This window comes from Scyliorhinus canicula, chromosome 2 (genome assembly GCF_902713615.1).
Source record: "Scyliorhinus canicula chromosome 2, sScyCan1.1, whole genome shotgun sequence".
NCBI classification, from domain to species: Eukaryota; Metazoa; Chordata; class Chondrichthyes; order Carcharhiniformes; family Scyliorhinidae; genus Scyliorhinus; species Scyliorhinus canicula.
The window spans coordinates 196,142,796-196,160,305 of NC_052147.1; the positions used below are offsets into that span (position 1 = coordinate 196,142,796).

Below are 17,510 nucleotides of genomic sequence, written 5' to 3' on the forward strand. Positions count from 1 at the left end.
TTGCAAATGTGAACAAAATCTTCTATCAATATCTTTTGTCATTTGTGTTTCATGGTGTCTATAGCTTAACATTTTCACAATTCTGTGCATTTTATTGAGTTAATTTACTCTTATTACATAATTGTTCTTTAAAGTGCCAAAGGTTCCTAAAAAGCCTCTGGCTGAAGAAATGGCACCAGCCCCTATTCCAAGAAAAGAAGAAGTAATTTCAGTCAAAGGTATAAAATAAATTAAAATCATTGTTTAACGTTGTATGTTATGTTCTTGAATTTTTTTGTCATTATCTTTTGTGTATTTGTTTTTGTCATATGTTCTTTTTTGAGATGATAAAAAGTGGTTTAAAATTAATTTATAGCCAAGTGCTAACAATACAATTGGACTTCAAACACTTGAAAATATGTCGATATTAGTACTCTTTAAATTTTCCCAATCTGTTCTGACCAATGATTTGACATTGACTTAGAGACGTTTAAGTGGGAAGTATGATTGTAAACATTTAAACTAATGTATCAAGTTGAAAATATTTAAACTAATTTGTAAAGACAAGGTGCTGGATTCTGCATTTGGGAGACTAAGTCCCAACGCCTGCGTGAAAACAGTGGTGTTTTACGCCAGGAAACCTGCCGCAAAAAGGCCACCGATTCGCCATTTTGTTGGGGCGAGCAGGAGACAGCGAAAGGAACTAGCTCGAGCTGCCGATATGGCTTGGAGCATTGCCGGGTCCGTGGCTGCGCATGCGCATGGCGGCGGCCTGCAGCGGCCGTGCCGTGCTTCATGGCGGACTCAGCCCACGGGCCCAGACCGCAAAAATAGTACCCCACTTCGGCCGTTCGTGTGCCCTGGACTGGCTGCCTACAGTGCCCCCAGCCCCGAAACAAACCCCCTGCTGCCCACGGATTGGCCTCCCCCGACTGTGGCGGCGCAAGACTGAGTCCGCAGCCGCCACGCTATGTTCACGACGGGTGAGTCCACATGTGTCCCATGCCTTCAGGAACTCGGCCGGTCGGGAACGGAGCATCACGGGGCAGACCTGAGGCAATGGCCTGAGGCCGTGGATACGTGGCGCGGCATACTCCTAGAGTATGCTGCTTTTCAGGAGGTGGAGGATCGCGAAAGCAGCGCCACCCCCGATTTTGCCATCGTTGGGAATTCTCCGCCCCTTCGCCGAACGCGATTTTGGCGTTGGGGAGCGGAGAATCCAGCCCAAGGAATGGTATTATCCATCTTGCCAGTCCCGTTTTCCTGCGCGGTGCGCCCTCGCTAGCAGCGGGATTCTCTGTTCCCAGAGATGGCAAATGGGAAATCCCACACCACTGGGAAATGCGCTGCAGGTGGGTCGGAGAATCCTGTAACAGAGAATCTCGCAGTTGTTTTCTTTCAGTAAAATGTGTGAGAAAAGATACCTGCTGTCTAATTTATTAGTTTAATTGCACATTCAAGATGTTTGTGCTGGTGTTTCAATCTCTTAGGTGTTTTCATCTGGTCTCAATTAATGTAATATCATGAGCACCGTGCTTATTTATTTGAGATAATGAAACAATAATGTTCTTTGAAGTGCCAGAGGTTCCTAAGAAGACCCCTGTTGAAGAAATTAAAGTAGTTACTGTTCCAAGAAAAGAGGAAGCCCCTCCAGCTAAAGGTACAATTGCAATAGAATGATTTACAATCAAGTAGTTTCTAAATAGTGTCACAATACTTTCACATTATTAGAGTGAAAACAGCTTCTACTTTGATGGTCATCCCTGAAATTGTTTCATACGCCATCCGGAATATGAAATCAATCGTCTCTAGATATATTTGTCAGTCTATTTGTTTTGTTGCAATACAGTATTCTATATATTTTGTTCATGTAGTAATAACTCTAATATGTAGGGAAACTGATTTTTGGTTTGCTAATTGAAAATGATCTGAGACATTTCAGTTTTACTCACACTGTATTGAGAGAGATTTCAAAAGTTAGCATGATAAGAGTATATTTTCAATTAAGAAAAACATTCCGACAACGTTCATTACATTTAAATCACCAGCTGGTGTATGTTTTGATTCATTCTTACAACACGGATTAGATTATTTTATTTAGAAAATTTGAGAAAATTGCCTTATTTTGTAAAGACAATAGAATGTTAAATGGTTAAATGCACATTAAATCATTTTACTCTTGCTATAAGGATGGAATTTTCCAGCCCTTCCGGTTGGCAGGATCTTCCGGTCCCACCGGAGGCAATCTCTTTCAGTGAGTTCCCCGGCAGTGGGATGGGCGAGCCACGCAAATTATCAGCGAGGCGCTTCCTCCGCCGGGAAACTCGCCGTTGGTGGGTGGGTGTGTGTGTGTGTGTGGGGGGGGGGGTCTGTCTACGTTGCTATGATCATTCGTAAGACAGTATTGACGTGCACTAGTCTGTCTACCAATTTGTCATGTTTTCTTGACTTCTTGTTTAAATGTCTTTGAATGTTTATGCAAGTTCTTTGAGTGAATCGTATCTTAAAAGTATTATGTCATTTAAAGTGCCAGAGGTCCCCAAGAAGCCAATAAAACCAGAAGAAAAACCAGCCATTGTTCCAAGAGAGAAAGTAGCACCAGCAAAAGGTACAGAAATGCAGTAACACTCTTCTAAGACAGTGACCTGCTTATAGCATTAGAATGAAAGCAGTTATTACTTTTCCTTATTTATTATTCAGAACTTTGCTTCTGATCCTTCTTGTTATTCTAATGGAATTCACAGATTCTTTATCGATTTATCAATGATTCTGTAATAATGGTTCCGACTGAAAAGGCCACTTGCAAGTTAAAACAGGTCAGACAAGGATGAGGGTTTTGAACGGAGGGCTGCCTGAGATCACCATATAAAGAATAATCTTCACATTGCCCAGCGCTTGAAAAAGAAGTCCAGACACAGGACCCCCATCCTGGAGAGGGTCCCAGGTTCAACCTCTTATCAACAGCCCGAGCCCGCCGTCAACCAGGACACTTGGCAGAGCCTCCCTCTGCAGCCTGGGCGACAGAGAAGCATTTGAGCAATGGGCTAACCCTTGACGTCCCTCAGGATCCAGAGTGCCAGGCTGGGTGTCATTTACAGGGTGCCCATGCCAAGGTATTAGGGGCCAGCGAACTGTTGGCAGTGATGGGGGGGGGGGGGGGGGGGGGGGGGGGGATTTTGTATTTATTATTGTATAGGTAGAATCTACAGTGCAGAAGGAGGCCATTCAGCCCATTGAGTCTGCAGCGGCATCTGGAAAGAGCACCCCACTTAAGCCCTCACCTCCACCCTATCCCAGGAAAACCACCTACCCTTTTTGGACACTAAGGGCAATTTAGCATGGCCAGTTCACCTAACCTTCACATCTTTAGACTGTGGGAGGAAACCAGACAACCTGGAGGGAACCCACACAGACACGAGGAGAATGTGCAGACTCCCCACAGACAGTGACCCAAGCCGGGAATCGAACCTGGGACCCTGGAGCTGTGAAGCAACAGTGCTATCCATTGTGCTACCGTGCTGCCGATGGAAGAAGTTGGAAGAGTGATTAAGCCGGAGGAGAAGGGGTTCTCCTCCTTGATGAGGGATTGGTGGTGCATCCCTTGTTAGCATGGGGGCCAACATTTGCATTGTGGGGGGGAGAGGGCCTTAGTCTCTGAACCAAATAATCCTGGCTCACATTGCAGTGCTATTGTTCACGTTATATCTGTGAATTGTAGAAGTTGAAACATACACAGAAGCAGATGTAATTTTACAGCATAGAAACAGGCCAGTCAAAGTTTGCTTAATATTATCTACTTTAGTCACCTCAATTATTCTGTACAGTAGAAAGTGCCACATTCTCATCATTGACTGAGTAAAGAAACTCCTTCTAAATTCCTTATTGGATTTATTCTTGGGTATTTTATATTTACGGTCCCTCATTTTGGATTCCCCGTAAGTGGACACACATTATCAAATCCCTACAAATTTAAAGATCTCAATCAAGTCATGTTTTACTCTTTTTTTTGAGAAAGGAGCTCCAATCGGTTCAATCTTTCCTACATTTGGTTGTATATTTTTCCAATGCAACCAAACCAATCAAAATATTATTTTTAAGATTTTATTTTATACCAGAGTATAATATCCAAATGAGTAGCAATCCACAATAAATAAAATTTTAGTCAATTATATGAATGATTATGTGTGAAAAAGGTTGGCATGTTATTATTGGAAAAACATCGCCATTTTCAAGACATTAAACATACATCGACAAATGTACACTCTTTGTTCACCGAGTAAATATATAGGGACAGTTAGAGTTCATTCATACATCATTGACTTTTCAATTAATGTTTGTACTCCTCTGTGAGAATTATAATTTTGAGTTTGTTATGTTGTGTTTCACTTAGTGCTGACATTTTTAAATATCTTAAATAAAGTATATTCTTTGGATTGACCACATCCTAAAACACAATGTCCATTAAAGTGCCAGAGATTGCCAAGAAGACAGAAATACCAGAAGACATTAAGCCAATTACTGTTTCAAGGGAAAAGGGTGTCATCTCAACAAAAGGTACAAATGTACACTGAAACATTGAATACAATCTTACTTCTACATTTTATAGCTTCTTGCTGCATTACTATATAAATTATTGTTTGTTTGTCATGTCTTTCTCATTACCAAAGCCAAAACTCTAGAAATAGGAAGTTAAATATCAATACATGGAAATCTCAAGTATGAATAAAATCATTTTAAATTACAACTTAATGGTTAGAAAGATAAGAATTGTTTATGGGTTTGGCTGGGCCAGCATTTATTGCCCACCCCTGAGGGCTTTTAAGAGTCAACCACATTGCTGTGGGAGTCACATGAAGGTAAGGATGACAGATTTCCTTCCCTAAACGATATTAGTGAACCTGACAGGTTTTTTACACCTTTTAATTCCCGATTTTTAAAATTGTATTCAAATTCCACCATCTGCTCTGGTGGGTTCCCAGAGCATTAATAATAATAATAATATTATAATAATCGCTTATTGTCTCAAGTAGGCTTCAATTAAGTTACTGTGAAAAGCCCCTCGTCGCCACATTCCGGCGCCTGTTCGGGAAGGCCAGTACGGGTACGGGAATTGAACCCACGGTCTTGTTCTGCATTACAAGCCAGCTGGTTAGCCCACTGTGCTAAACCATTACCCCGGGTCACTGGATTATTAGTCCAGTGACAGTATGACTATGCCACTGCCACCCCACCGCTCCTCAGAGCATGGTAAACTGCTGGTACAGAAAGGTCCTTATTCTTAATAGATGCTCCAGTGACAGTGAATTATGGACATGCTCGATATTAGCTCTGTAAATGGATAGATTTTGAATGAATTTAAATCTCTCCCATATCTTTAAATATAATAGTTACATTATTCTTAGAAAAAGGATTATTATTCTGTGTTAAATGGCTGTGTGTGTGTGTTTCATGTTGAGTTCTCTTTTAAAAATCTCTTAAAAATTATACAAAATTCTTCAACAAATCTCATTCTTAAACAATTATGTTCTTTGAAGTTTCGGAGATCCCTCAGAAGCCGATTGCTTTTGAAGCTCAACCAGTCACTGTACTGAGAAAAGAAGAGACCATCACAGTAACAGGTAGAAAAATACATGGAAATCTCATTTTTCTATAGCACTGATTTATTTTTCTACCTTTCAAGGACTTCATGTAAATCATACGAGTGCTATGTATTTGTGCACTGTTTCACTTCTCGGATTTCAATTATGAATTTGTGTTCTGTAACATTGTCAACTGTATTTTAAGTCTGTGTTGTCTCGACTGTCATAAGACTCATAAGAAGTTATACCTGCAGAAAACATTATCCATTCACTTTTTGAAATCGAGGTATGTGCATATGTGCCAAATTATATAAAGCGGCATTCCATCATGGTTGAAATTGGAGTAGGAAATGTGATGAGAAAAATCAAAAAATAGTGAGTGACTGATTCGAAGCTTGCACTTAACCTTGTTAATTAGAGGAGAAATAAAGTCTGGATATAAACTGCTTGCATATTACAAATTAAATATAATTTAAAATTTGGGAGCATTCAATATACACTAAATCAAAATAATTGATTTACGAAGCTACTAAAAAAGAAAAAACCTTGCAAGTATCTTCCATTTCCTTTGGACATCCCAAAAAGCTTCACAGTTAGTGTTTTGAAGGGTTGTCACATGTAATGAAGGGAAATGTAGTGGCCAATTTCCATAAAGACAAGTCCCATTATCAGGTGTGAGATAAATTACTACAAAATATTTTTTTGCTTTGGTTAAGGGATAAATATTGACCACAACAATGGGGGGGGGGGGGGGGGGGGGGAGAAATCCTCTTTTTTTATATGTCATGGCATCTTATGTCCAGCTAAATGAGTAGATCAAGCCTATTAATTTACTTGGACAATTAATTTGTTGTAATATAGTTTGTGTTAGCTTGATCTGTCATCCGTCCTTCATGTTGTTCTGAATTGTTAAATATTTGTTAAGTGTCTTTTGTTTAATTAATCTCATCTTAAAACAATGATGTCTTTTGAAGTGCCAGAAATCCATAAGAAGCCAGTTGCTGAAAAAGTCAAACCAGTTACTGTTCTGAGAAAAGAAGAGATCATTACATTTGAAGGTACAAAAATGAAAGGAAGACTTTCATACAAACTTCATCAAACATAGTACATTATTATGTGAACAATTGCTATTTTCCATAATGGCATTGTAAATCATAACCAGAGCTTGTTTCCAGATCTTTAAATATCATTTGTCTTCTCCATTAATGCATGTTGCGCTGTTGTGTAGTGGTGTTCCTGTTTTATATCTGATTGCATTGTTTGTGCTGTCTTGAGGGAAGCTTCAATTGCTAATAATGTTTACTTATAAACCAAAAGGCTAGAAATGAGGAAGTGAATATTTTAACAAATCATCATGTATTGACACAGAAGTATTACAAAAGTGAAGTGGAAATGTCAATTAGAAGAAAACTAATTTAATACAAAACAGTGATGGATATATTTCAAAACTGCAGCTATTATGATGTACTCCCACTGTAACCAGGACAGACAGAATGCAAGTTGAATTCAGATCTGGAAATAAGCATTTTTGCTGACTTTGGGGCTTCTGCCCATCTGCTACCAGGTCATCATAGTCAGAAAGAGACCAGAGCCCCCAATGTCAGGAGTTTCTGAAACCTCAGGCTTCAAAGAAATTTACTTGTGGGGTCAGCATAAGAACAGCTAGAACCAGGAGACCAAACATATTAATTGATCTAATGGTGGATATGAAACTGTGGCCTGAACCACATTACAGTTAGCACATTTTCCTTTAGATTTTTTAAGTAGCAACCATTGCAAAGGGTCTCTAAAAGGGAGACAGCTAAAATTTCCCTCTTGCTCAGAAGCCCAACACCTTTATGCTTGACATTTTGGTGAACATCTTAGATGTGGCCCAGTTTGACATGTGAGCCCACCACTTAACAGAAATTTAGAAATAATCTCCCTGAAGAAAGATGTTCTTTCTAGGTACTGTCCCCACATAAGAAATGGAATTACAGACGCATGGATTTCAGGTTTTATGTCTTTAAAAAATGGAATGTCTTTTAATGTTAGTTGGTATTGTGTGTTTCATGGAACTTGGCTTTCAATGTGCTTAGACTTTCTTGAATGAATTACATCTTAAAACATTCATATTATTCAAAGTGAGTGAAGTTTATAAGAAGACTATTACTGAAGAGTTCCAACAAGATGAAGTTGAAAGAAGAGAGATTGTTGCTCCAGTAAAAGGTACAAAATAGTCAGAATTTCAGACTAGCCTTCATCTTGTGTTACAGAAGTAGATTAAACTTCTCATCATTATCTTATATGTCCTTATTCTAGGTTCTTTGTTTTCTCTTCTTCAAAAGTAATTTGCCTGCACCGGATTTCTGTGTATTTATTGTCAATTCGTGCATTTCTGTTCAATTGTTACGTCAATTAATGTTTTTTTACATCTGTTTGTGTTGGATATGCTATCTTGACAGTGACTCTAATATTCAGCAAAAAGTTTCTATTTGCATAAAGCGTGGTCAATTAATTGTATTTTTTGAGTATTTTGAAGTTACAACAATATAAGTTACAAAAATACCAGGAATATGGATGTTATTTTGAAAGAAATCTGAAATTATTTGCTGACTTGGGTCATTGTATTTGTGAAACAAAAAGAAAATGCAAAATGCAAAACGATGTAATTTTTTAATTTCATAATATAACATAATGAGTAAAGATTTATTATCTTTTAATGTGTTATCCTTGCAGTACAAAATTATCCCTACAACTATTTCCTCAAGTGCCCAAAAAGTAATTAATAAGATTTAATCATTTTGTTGTTTTACAAGAGAAATGTCACTCTTGTGTTGATTTTGTCTGTAATGTATGTTTCATGTTATATTAATTTGTATACACAGCTTTAACATGATGTATGTAATTGTCCAATGAATCTTACATTTAACAATCATATTCTTTAAAGTGCTGGAAGCGCCAAAGAAACCAGTTGCTGAACAAGTCCAACCACTTAAAATTCAAAGAGAAAAGGTCACTTCTGTAAAAGGTATATGAAAAAAATCCATGTAAATATTATATCTGCATCTTTTCTTGCCACTTTTATTTGAACAGTTTCTGTTTTACACAGTAACTTTTTCAATCCTATCTGGAATTTGCTTTGATACTTCTTACTTGTCACTGAAGTGAAAATGAGAAGTAAAGTCCTTCATCTAGTAAAGATAACAAAAGATGAATTTTGCCAAAAGAAATTTCCTCAGATATAATTCCCCAATACAGAAATACGTAATTATTATTGCTTACAACACTTACACTGAATTATGGAAAGTTACATTATTTTGAATTGATAGTTGTCTTGTATTTGCAAAAGGAAATGTCATTTTGTGTTAGTTTTGTATTTTATACGTTTTTTCCGTGCCTTGATTTGGTCAACTAACAGTGCTATCTGAATCATCTTAAATGAACCCTTATCTTAAACCAATAATGTTCTTTAAAGTGCCCGAGGTCCCAAAGAAATTAATTGATGAAGAACCAGTTACAGTTTCAAGGAAACAAGTTGCACCAACTAAAGGTACAAAAGAACACAGAATAAATCTTATTCTTATGCATTGTACCATCCTGTTCTTTAAATCATCGTAAAAAAATATATTCTGTTTTTGTTTTATTGATCGAGGTAACATCTTATTTCTGCTGTTTTTATTCCAGCAGCATTTCCATTTACTTATGCTTACTCATTCTATTCTTCTGCAAAGTGGTAGTTAACATAGTTTTTGTTACTCACACTACTGTATATAGAAATCATACTATCTGCTGCAGTGGTTTCCATATCTATTTAATACTTATATTGTTACAAGATAATGTGCCCTAATCTGTTAGTTGTGTCTGTCATGTCATTTTGAGTTTCAGTGTCCAAATAGCTTTGTAGATTTTCTGAAATAATTTAATTCTAAAGTAATACCATCCTAAAATTATAATAATGTTCTTTAAAGTGCCAGAGCTTCCAAGAGAGCCTGTTATTGAAGTGACAAGACCAATTGCTGTTCCAGGAAAAGTGGAGATTCTTCCAAAAAAAGGTATAAAATAAAGGAGAGGATTTCAGCCCAACATAATGTACTGGCCATTCCATTATGACATATCTTTTGGGGTGATCTCATTAATGTAACTAAAATTTCTCTTTGAACAAAATTAAGTTGAAATGTCTTCTTATTGCGATTAATGTGTTCTTCTATTTATGTCGTGAGGTGTTGATCAATGTACTGTGTCTCCTTGTATTATTCATGTCGTCCTGTATTAATTGTAAATTCCATATTTTGTTCTTCGGGGAACATAACCAAAACTTGGGGTTGGAACTTGAAAACATGAATTTTTCTGATGTCTGTAACTGAATGCAAGCCTACTAATAAAGTGTCTTACTTTCCTTGTGGATAAATTATCTAAAGCACTGTATTCAGAAAGGTTTAGAGATTTTTTAAACTGATTTTTATAATGACCATTTTGGATGTTCAAAAATATAGTTTGTGATGCAGTTGTTCACTTCAGATGTGAAGTGCACCAGACATCTCGGTACAACACAATTTGATGTTCATATTGCCATTTTCAAATGCCATTCTCCCACCCTACATCCTGCCTTAACCTGTCACAGCCGAAAACATGACAAACTGAACATAGACACCCCCCCCCCCCCCCCCCCCCCCCCCAATCCCCACGAATACTATTTAAAGGAATCATGAGCTACTGAGGTTAGCTGCTGGATTATTTCTTCTGGCTGCTGTTTTTGGAACTTTGGTATACTTGCCTAAAGTTTGATTAATCAACAGGAAGTTTGATTGATGCTACATACAGTACTTTGTTGATTCAAAAGTTCATGATTTTTTGCTAAAACAAGCTATTTCCAGTTTAAGTTGGCCTAGCAAGGCTCCTTCTGTAAACTGAACAAGATTGGGAGAACAAAGAGCGGGCCACAAGAACAGGGCAAGCTGCTAGAAGAGGGAGGAGGATGGCAGAGGTGCTTTCAGCAGGATGCCATTTTTAAGGCTGTTCTTTAGGAACTAATTCTCTTACCTCAACTTCAATGTGGACCAATGTTTGAGATACCTTCACTTCACAAAAGAGATCAGCCTGAAATCCACCAACTGCTGCAACTGAAATCTCAAAGCACGGCAAGGACTGTATTTATGTGTCTTTCAAAAGAATGTAGCTCTTAACTTTTATGTGTCTGACACTTTGCAGGTCGCTGCTAGAGTTATAAGCAATATCTCGCAGTTTATAATATACTGTGGCATAAGGGAAGAGAGCTTCACCTCATTCACCCTTGCTAATGAGCAGATCGAGCAAGTATGAGGTTTGCACGCAGTGTAAACTACTCTATAGCACAGGGTGCCATGGACAATCTGCACATTGCTTTGCGTAAGCCTCAAGTGAACTCGGCACTTTTTACAAACTGAAAGGGGTTCCACTCCCTCACTCTCAATGCAGGTGAATATCTACTATTGTGGCAGGGTTCTCTGTGTTACTCTCTTCCCTGTTGACCCACCATGATAAGCCAGAGGTTGACTACTGGGCAGCAAGGGTGATCCTCTCATGACATGGCTTATGTTTACTGTAAAGGACCTACACACATGAAGGCAATATGTGTACAAAGGAAGTCATGCTGTCACAAACAGTATTATGGAGTATTTTCAAGCAATGCTGCCACTATTTGAACCTCCGTGGAGAAGCCCTGCGGTTTTCATCTGAACACGTATCAAGATTTATGTTAGTATGCTACATAGTGTCGTCTTTTTGAGAGAAGAAGGGAGGATCCATGTTACAATCCCTTCCTGCCCCAGCTCTATGTGGAGAAATCATTCATGAATGTTACTAGTGCCACAGCCAGACTTCCCTAGTCACCAAAATCCCAAATTCCTTATCCTTCCTCCATCACAGACCATCATCTAATTCTCTTCCTGGTACCACAAATGTAAAAACCATCGAAAATGCATCTAAAGTAGTTTTATAAATTCAATCATGAGATAATGTAGATAAAAATAGTCCAATCAGCCATGTGCATTCCCCGAGTGTTTCTATTCCAGTAGGTTCAGCCTTGGACAACACCATTTCAGCATGGCCTGCAGATGTGTGGAATGACTGACTGACAGGAAACAAGAGCACTGGTAGAGTGGCAGAAGTAGGAATAAGATTACTGTAATCTTGAGAGAGGCCCCACTGCCACACTCATGGGCCATTGCCACTCTCGTGGGACAGCTCCTCAGCAATCCTACTCATTTGTTGCACATCAAATTAATGGACAAAGAAGCCCTCTGAACAATGGCAATGGAGCCATGATACTTCTGCAACAGCACTGAGAGCTGTGATGGAAGCTGCTTATGCTGCAATAGATGTTGAGATATTGGGCTCCAGAAATGGCACCACTGTAGGTTCCACAGATATCCTGATAGAGGTGAGCACCCATTCCAATTTGGAAACAGGTGTCAACACCCATTCCAATTTGGAAAGAATAGGCTCAAGGTGTATCCAAAACCTTGTGTTTAAGTTTCTGTTGGACACCTCTATACTCTATACATTAAGAACAGACATTGCAGTTCACTGAATGTTTGTTATGTACACCCATCAGCTTTGATTCTTCCAAAGTCAGGTCTGTCAAAATCCTCATCTGACTCTTATATAATATGGTCCACCTGGATGATGTGTGACCTGGAGAACTTTCAGGTTGTTCTTTGCCCACGCACCTGCTGTCCTTCCTTGTCCGTCTATTTTGTAGAGGTTGAGTTTGGAACATGCTGTCAAAGGAGACTTGTTGAGTTTCTACAGCGCAGCTTTGTAGATGGTACTCATTGCAGCCAATGTGTACTTATGATGAATGGAGTGAATGTTTAAGGTGGTGGATGGGGTGTTAATCAAGCAGACTGCTTTTTTCCTGGATAGTGTCAAGCTTCTAAGTTATTGGAGCTGTACTCATCTAGGCAAGTGGAGAATGTACCGTTATATTTCTGATTTATACCTTGCAGATGGTGGAGAGACTTTGGTTCATCTCAGAATTCCCAACCTCTGATTTGCTCTTGTAGCCACAGCATTTATACAGATTTTGCAGTTAGGTTTCTGGTTAATAGTAACCACCAGGATGCTGATGGTGGGGAATTGAATGATCTTAAGGCTGGTGACTATCAAGGCAAGCTAATTAGTTTTTCTCTTGTTGGAGATGGTCATTACCTGTCACTTGTGTGGTATGGATAGTATTTATCAACCCAAGCCTGAAGTTTGCCCAGGCCTTGCTGCATGCGGACATGGACTACTTCAGTATCTGAGAAGTTGCGGGAATGGTACTAAACATTGTGCAGTCATCCACACGTCTGACCGTATGCTGGAGGGAAGGTCATTGATGAAGCAAATGAAGATGGTTGGGCTTGGAACACTATCCTGAGGAGCACCTGCAGTAAACTCCTGGAGTTGGTCCCCAATAACAACAACCATCTTGCATTGTGCCCGGTGTGACTCCAACCAGTGGAGAATTTCCCCCTGTTTCCTTCAATTTGGCGAGGGCTCCTTGATGCTAGTTAGTTAAATCAAGGATTGATGTCAATAGCAGAACTCCCCCCCCCCCCCCCCCCGCCCCTACACAGACACACACTACTTAAATTCAGCTCTTGTTTGTTTCCTGGAGCTGAGTGGCCCTCGAAGACCTCAAAATGAACATCAGTAAGCAAGTGTTGCTTGATATCACTGTCACCGCCACCTTCCATCACTCTTCTGTTGATTTAGAGTAGGCTGTTGCGGCAGGAATTCACCAGTTTGATTTTTCTTGCTTTTTGTGGACATGACATACCTGGGCATTTTTGCATGTGGTCAGGTAGAGGCCAATATTGTAGTTGTGCTGGAAAGGTTGGCTGGAACATGGTAATTCTGGAGCATAAGATTTGAGTACTACAACTAGGATGTTGTTAGGGCACATTGCCGTTCCTGTAGCTGGCACCTTCAGCCTTTTCTTGGTATCAGGTGGAGTGAATTCAATAGGCTGAAGATTGGTATCTGTGATCCTTGGATCTCAGGAGGAGGCTAAGATGGATCAAGCCCTTGACACTTCTGTCTGAAGATGGTTACAAATGGTACAGCTCTCTCTATTCCATTGATGCACTGGGTTCCCCCATCATTGAGGATGGAGATGTTTCTGGAGTCTCCTCCTCCCTAGTTGTTTCACAGTTCACCACTACCCATGACTGAATGTGGCAGAATTGCAGGGATTTGATCTGATTCATTGGTTGTGTAATACTTAACTCTGTCCATTGCGAGCTGTTCCCACCTTTTAGCATAAATGTAGTGCTGATTTGTAGTTTCACTGGTTGGCACCTCATTCTTAGGTTTGCATGGTTCTGCTCGTGGCTAATTGAACCAGAATTGATCCTCTGACGATGATAATGGGAAAATGAGGGATGTGGTGGATCATGGTTACACGTTGCAGTTAAATACATGCTGCTCCTGTCGATGGCTCACAATGGCTCATGAGTGCCCAGTTTTGAGCTGTTAGCTCTGTTGTGAATTTATGCCATTTAGCATGATGATGGTGCCATACAACACACACACATGCCCTGATTGGCAGCAGCTATGCCCTTCAGGGCAGGCCAGCTCCGTTAGTAGTGACGCTCCTGAGCCACTATTGATGTTAGACATTGAAATCCTGCTCAGAGAATACATGCTATGCTCTTGCACCCTCAGTGCTTCTTGTAAAAACATTCAACATGGAGGAATAATCAGCTGAGGGAGCATGATAGGAGGTAGTCAGTAAGATATTTCTTTACCCATTTTTGACATATTAATATGAAAGTTCATCACATCTGGAATCAACATTGCGAGGGCTCACAAGGCTGGTCCCTCCCTACTTTATAACACTGTGCCACCACAATTGGTAGGTATGTTTAGCTGGTTGAACATGATATATCCAGGCACAGTGATGCAAGAGTCTGGGACATTGGCTGTAAGGTATGATACAGTGAGTATGTCTTTGCCAAGCTGCTTCTGGACTCATCTGTGGAACAACTCTTTCCGTTGTGTCACAAATACTCGGGTATTTGTAATGATGATGTTGGGGGATCAACAGGACAGATGCGCCTTTGTTTTTTGCGGTGCTCTGGTCAATGCTGGGTGGTTCATTTGGTTTTATTTTAACCAGTTTCTTCCCTCGTTTATGTACATGAGGATATATAATGTTGCCTTGGATTGATTTTTCTGCCAAATTGTTGGTTGTTGGTTCAGATAGCTTAATGGTGAAACTATATCTTAAACATCTGAACATTATTGTTTCTTAAAGTGCCAGAGGCTCCCAAGGAGACAGTTGCAGAACCATTGAAACCAAAGAAAGTGGCGGTTACTCCAGGAAAAGGTATTTATTTTTAGAAGCTGGAAATATTTGTAAGAAGCAAATACCATGGTTGGGATTTTCCACACATAGCAGAGGGAGTGGGGCGGCAACAGATGCGGCAAGCCAGCTAAAAGTCTATTGACTCCAGCAGGATAGGAAAATCCTGCCCCTTGATGTTGTTTAAATATAAATATTCTATTTTATTGATGTTTCCTGCTTTACTAGATTTATATGTATTGTTATTATTTCTACAAACTCAAACAGCCACGACCAACTTTCTTTATGCCAGGTATAACTCCAACCGGTGGAGAGTTTTCTCTTGATGACTTCAACTTTGCTAGGGCTCCTTGATGCCATTCTTGCTCAAAGACGGCCTTTATGTCAAGGGCAGACGAGTCACTTTCACCTCACCTCTTGAATTCAGCTCTGTTGTCCATGTTTGGACCAAACCTCTAATGCGGTTAGGAGCAGAGTTGCCCTGGCAGAACCCAAACTAAGCAAAAGTGAGCAGGTTATCACCGAGTACTACACCTTACATCATTTTGCTTACGACTGAGAGTCCACTTTTGGGGCAGTATGGAATTTTCCTGGCTTTGATGGACAGGACATACAGGGCGGAATTCTCCGCAAGGCCCGACGCCGTCGTGAAACCCGGAGAGGTTCACGACGGCGTCGGAGGCTGCTCCTGGCCCATTATTCCCCCCCCCCCCGGGGGGCTAGGAGGGCCGTGCCGTAAATCTCGGCCGCCGGGCCTTGTCGCTGGCGTCAAGAATGACGCGGCCGGCGCGCCTAATGACGTCAGCCGCGCATGCGTGGCTGACGTCACGACAGAGGACGGCTCAAACCCGCGCAAACGCGGTTGCCGTCTTCCCCTCCTGCCCCGCAAGACGTGGCGGCTTGATCTTGCAGGGCGGCGGAGGGGAAAGAGTGCGTTCCCTTGAGACGCCGGCCCGACGATCGGTGGGCACCGATCGCGGGCCAGTCCCCTCCCGAACACAGTCGTGGTGCTCACTCCCCTCTCTGCCCCCACAAGCCACAAAACAGCTGCTGGCGCCATTTTCATGCCGGCAGCGACCAGGTGTGGTTGCCGCCAGCGTGAACCGGTCGGGAACGGCAGGCTGCTCGGCCCATCCGGGTCGGAGAATCGCGGGCTGCCATGAAAAACGGCGGCCCGCGGTTCTCCGAGCGTCATGTCGCAAAACGCGACACGCCATTTTGGGGGGGGGGTGGGAGGATCGCGGTCCCAGAGCGGCCCTCCCGCGATTCTCCCACCCGGCGTGGGAGCGGAGAATCGCGCCCACAATGTGCAAATTGGCAAAGGTACGGTAGATGCTAGCGTTGTCGTTGTGCTTGGCTAGAATTCAACAAGTTCGAGAGCACAATAATTGAGTACTTCTTAATTCTGTAGCAAGCTGCTTCAACTGTTTAGCATGCATGCTGTCCTGTGTTGTAGCTTCACTGTGGTGGGACCTCATTTTAGATATGCCTGGTATTGCTCTCTGTATACTCTCATGTGTTTCATACTGAACCAGGGTCAATCTCCTGGCTTGATGGTAATGGTAAAGTGATGACTGTGGCAGGCCCATGGGATTACAGTTTGCAGTTCAATACAGTATTGCTGTTATTGATGGGCCAGTGGTGTCTCAAGAATGCCCAGTTCTGAGCTACCAAACCTGCTCCAGATCTCTCCCATTTGGCATGGTGATAGTGGCACACAACAAGCACATGGAAGATTACTGATTCATCAGTTAAGGGAGGATCATCAACGACATCAGCAGGTCAAAGGCGGTATTATGGGATGCCTATGACCCATGAACAAATTTAAAAACATCAATTCTTGGTCTTGTTTGACCTGATACCATGAGACTTAATGGGATATGGAGTTGATGTTGTGGGCTCTCAGCATCACTCTATTCCTACTGTGTACCACCGTGCCGTCATCTCTGGTGCATCTGTCCTGCTGATGAGTCAGGACATAACCAAACATGGGCCTGGGTCACTGGATGTGTGTTATGATACAGTGAGTATATCTACATCAGGCTCTTGCTTGACTAGTCTGTAGGGCACAAGTCCCTAGATGTTACCAAGGAAAAATTTGCAGTGTTAATTTGGCTCCACGTGTCTTTGTCAGTATTGGTTGTTACCTGGCAGCCAGCCTTGTTTGCTTTTAACCAATTTCTCCCCCAGTATTGTTCATGAGTATAGAAAATTTGGAGTTGAATTTCTCTGCCAAGCATATTTGTGTTTTTTGACTTGTTGCTTGGATACCTTAATGATAAAAAAAACATTGCACCTGAAGCATCTTAATGCTAAACTGTTTCTTAAAGTGCCAGAAGTTCCTAAAGTGGCAGAAGTTCCTAAAGTGGCAGAAGTTCCTAAAGTGGCAGAAGTTCCTAAAGTGCCAGAAGTTCCTAAAGTGCCAGAAGTTCCTAAAGTGCCAGAAGTTCCTAAAGTGCCAGAAGTTCCTAAAGTGCCAGAAGTTCCTAAGAAGCCAGTTCCTGAACCATTGAAACCAAAGAAGGAGGCAGTTACTCCAGAAAAAGGTATATTTCTTTTTGTTAATTAAAATGCTAGAAATATTTGGATGAAGCAAATACCATGTTTCTATTTAAATATTGATATTCTATTTTTCTCAGGCT

At 40.9% G+C, this 17,510-nt stretch overlaps 1 protein-coding gene across 1 annotated transcript in view; it reads left to right on the forward strand.

The window, feature by feature from the left end:
• Nucleotides 1-17,510, forward strand: part of LOC119961858 (titin-like) — a 408,409-nt gene that overhangs the window by 202,563 nt on the left and 188,336 nt on the right. Inside the window, 12 exon segments of the mRNA XM_038789292.1 lie at nucleotides 135-218; nucleotides 1,556-1,639; nucleotides 2,507-2,587; nucleotides 4,447-4,533; nucleotides 5,514-5,597; nucleotides 6,533-6,616; nucleotides 7,683-7,766; nucleotides 8,488-8,568; nucleotides 9,016-9,090; nucleotides 9,509-9,592; nucleotides 14,821-14,892; nucleotides 17,199-17,414. Coding sequence (XP_038645220.1) covers nucleotides 135-218; nucleotides 1,556-1,639; nucleotides 2,507-2,587; nucleotides 4,447-4,533; nucleotides 5,514-5,597; nucleotides 6,533-6,616; nucleotides 7,683-7,766; nucleotides 8,488-8,568; nucleotides 9,016-9,090; nucleotides 9,509-9,592; nucleotides 14,821-14,892; nucleotides 17,199-17,414 — 1,116 coding nt within the window.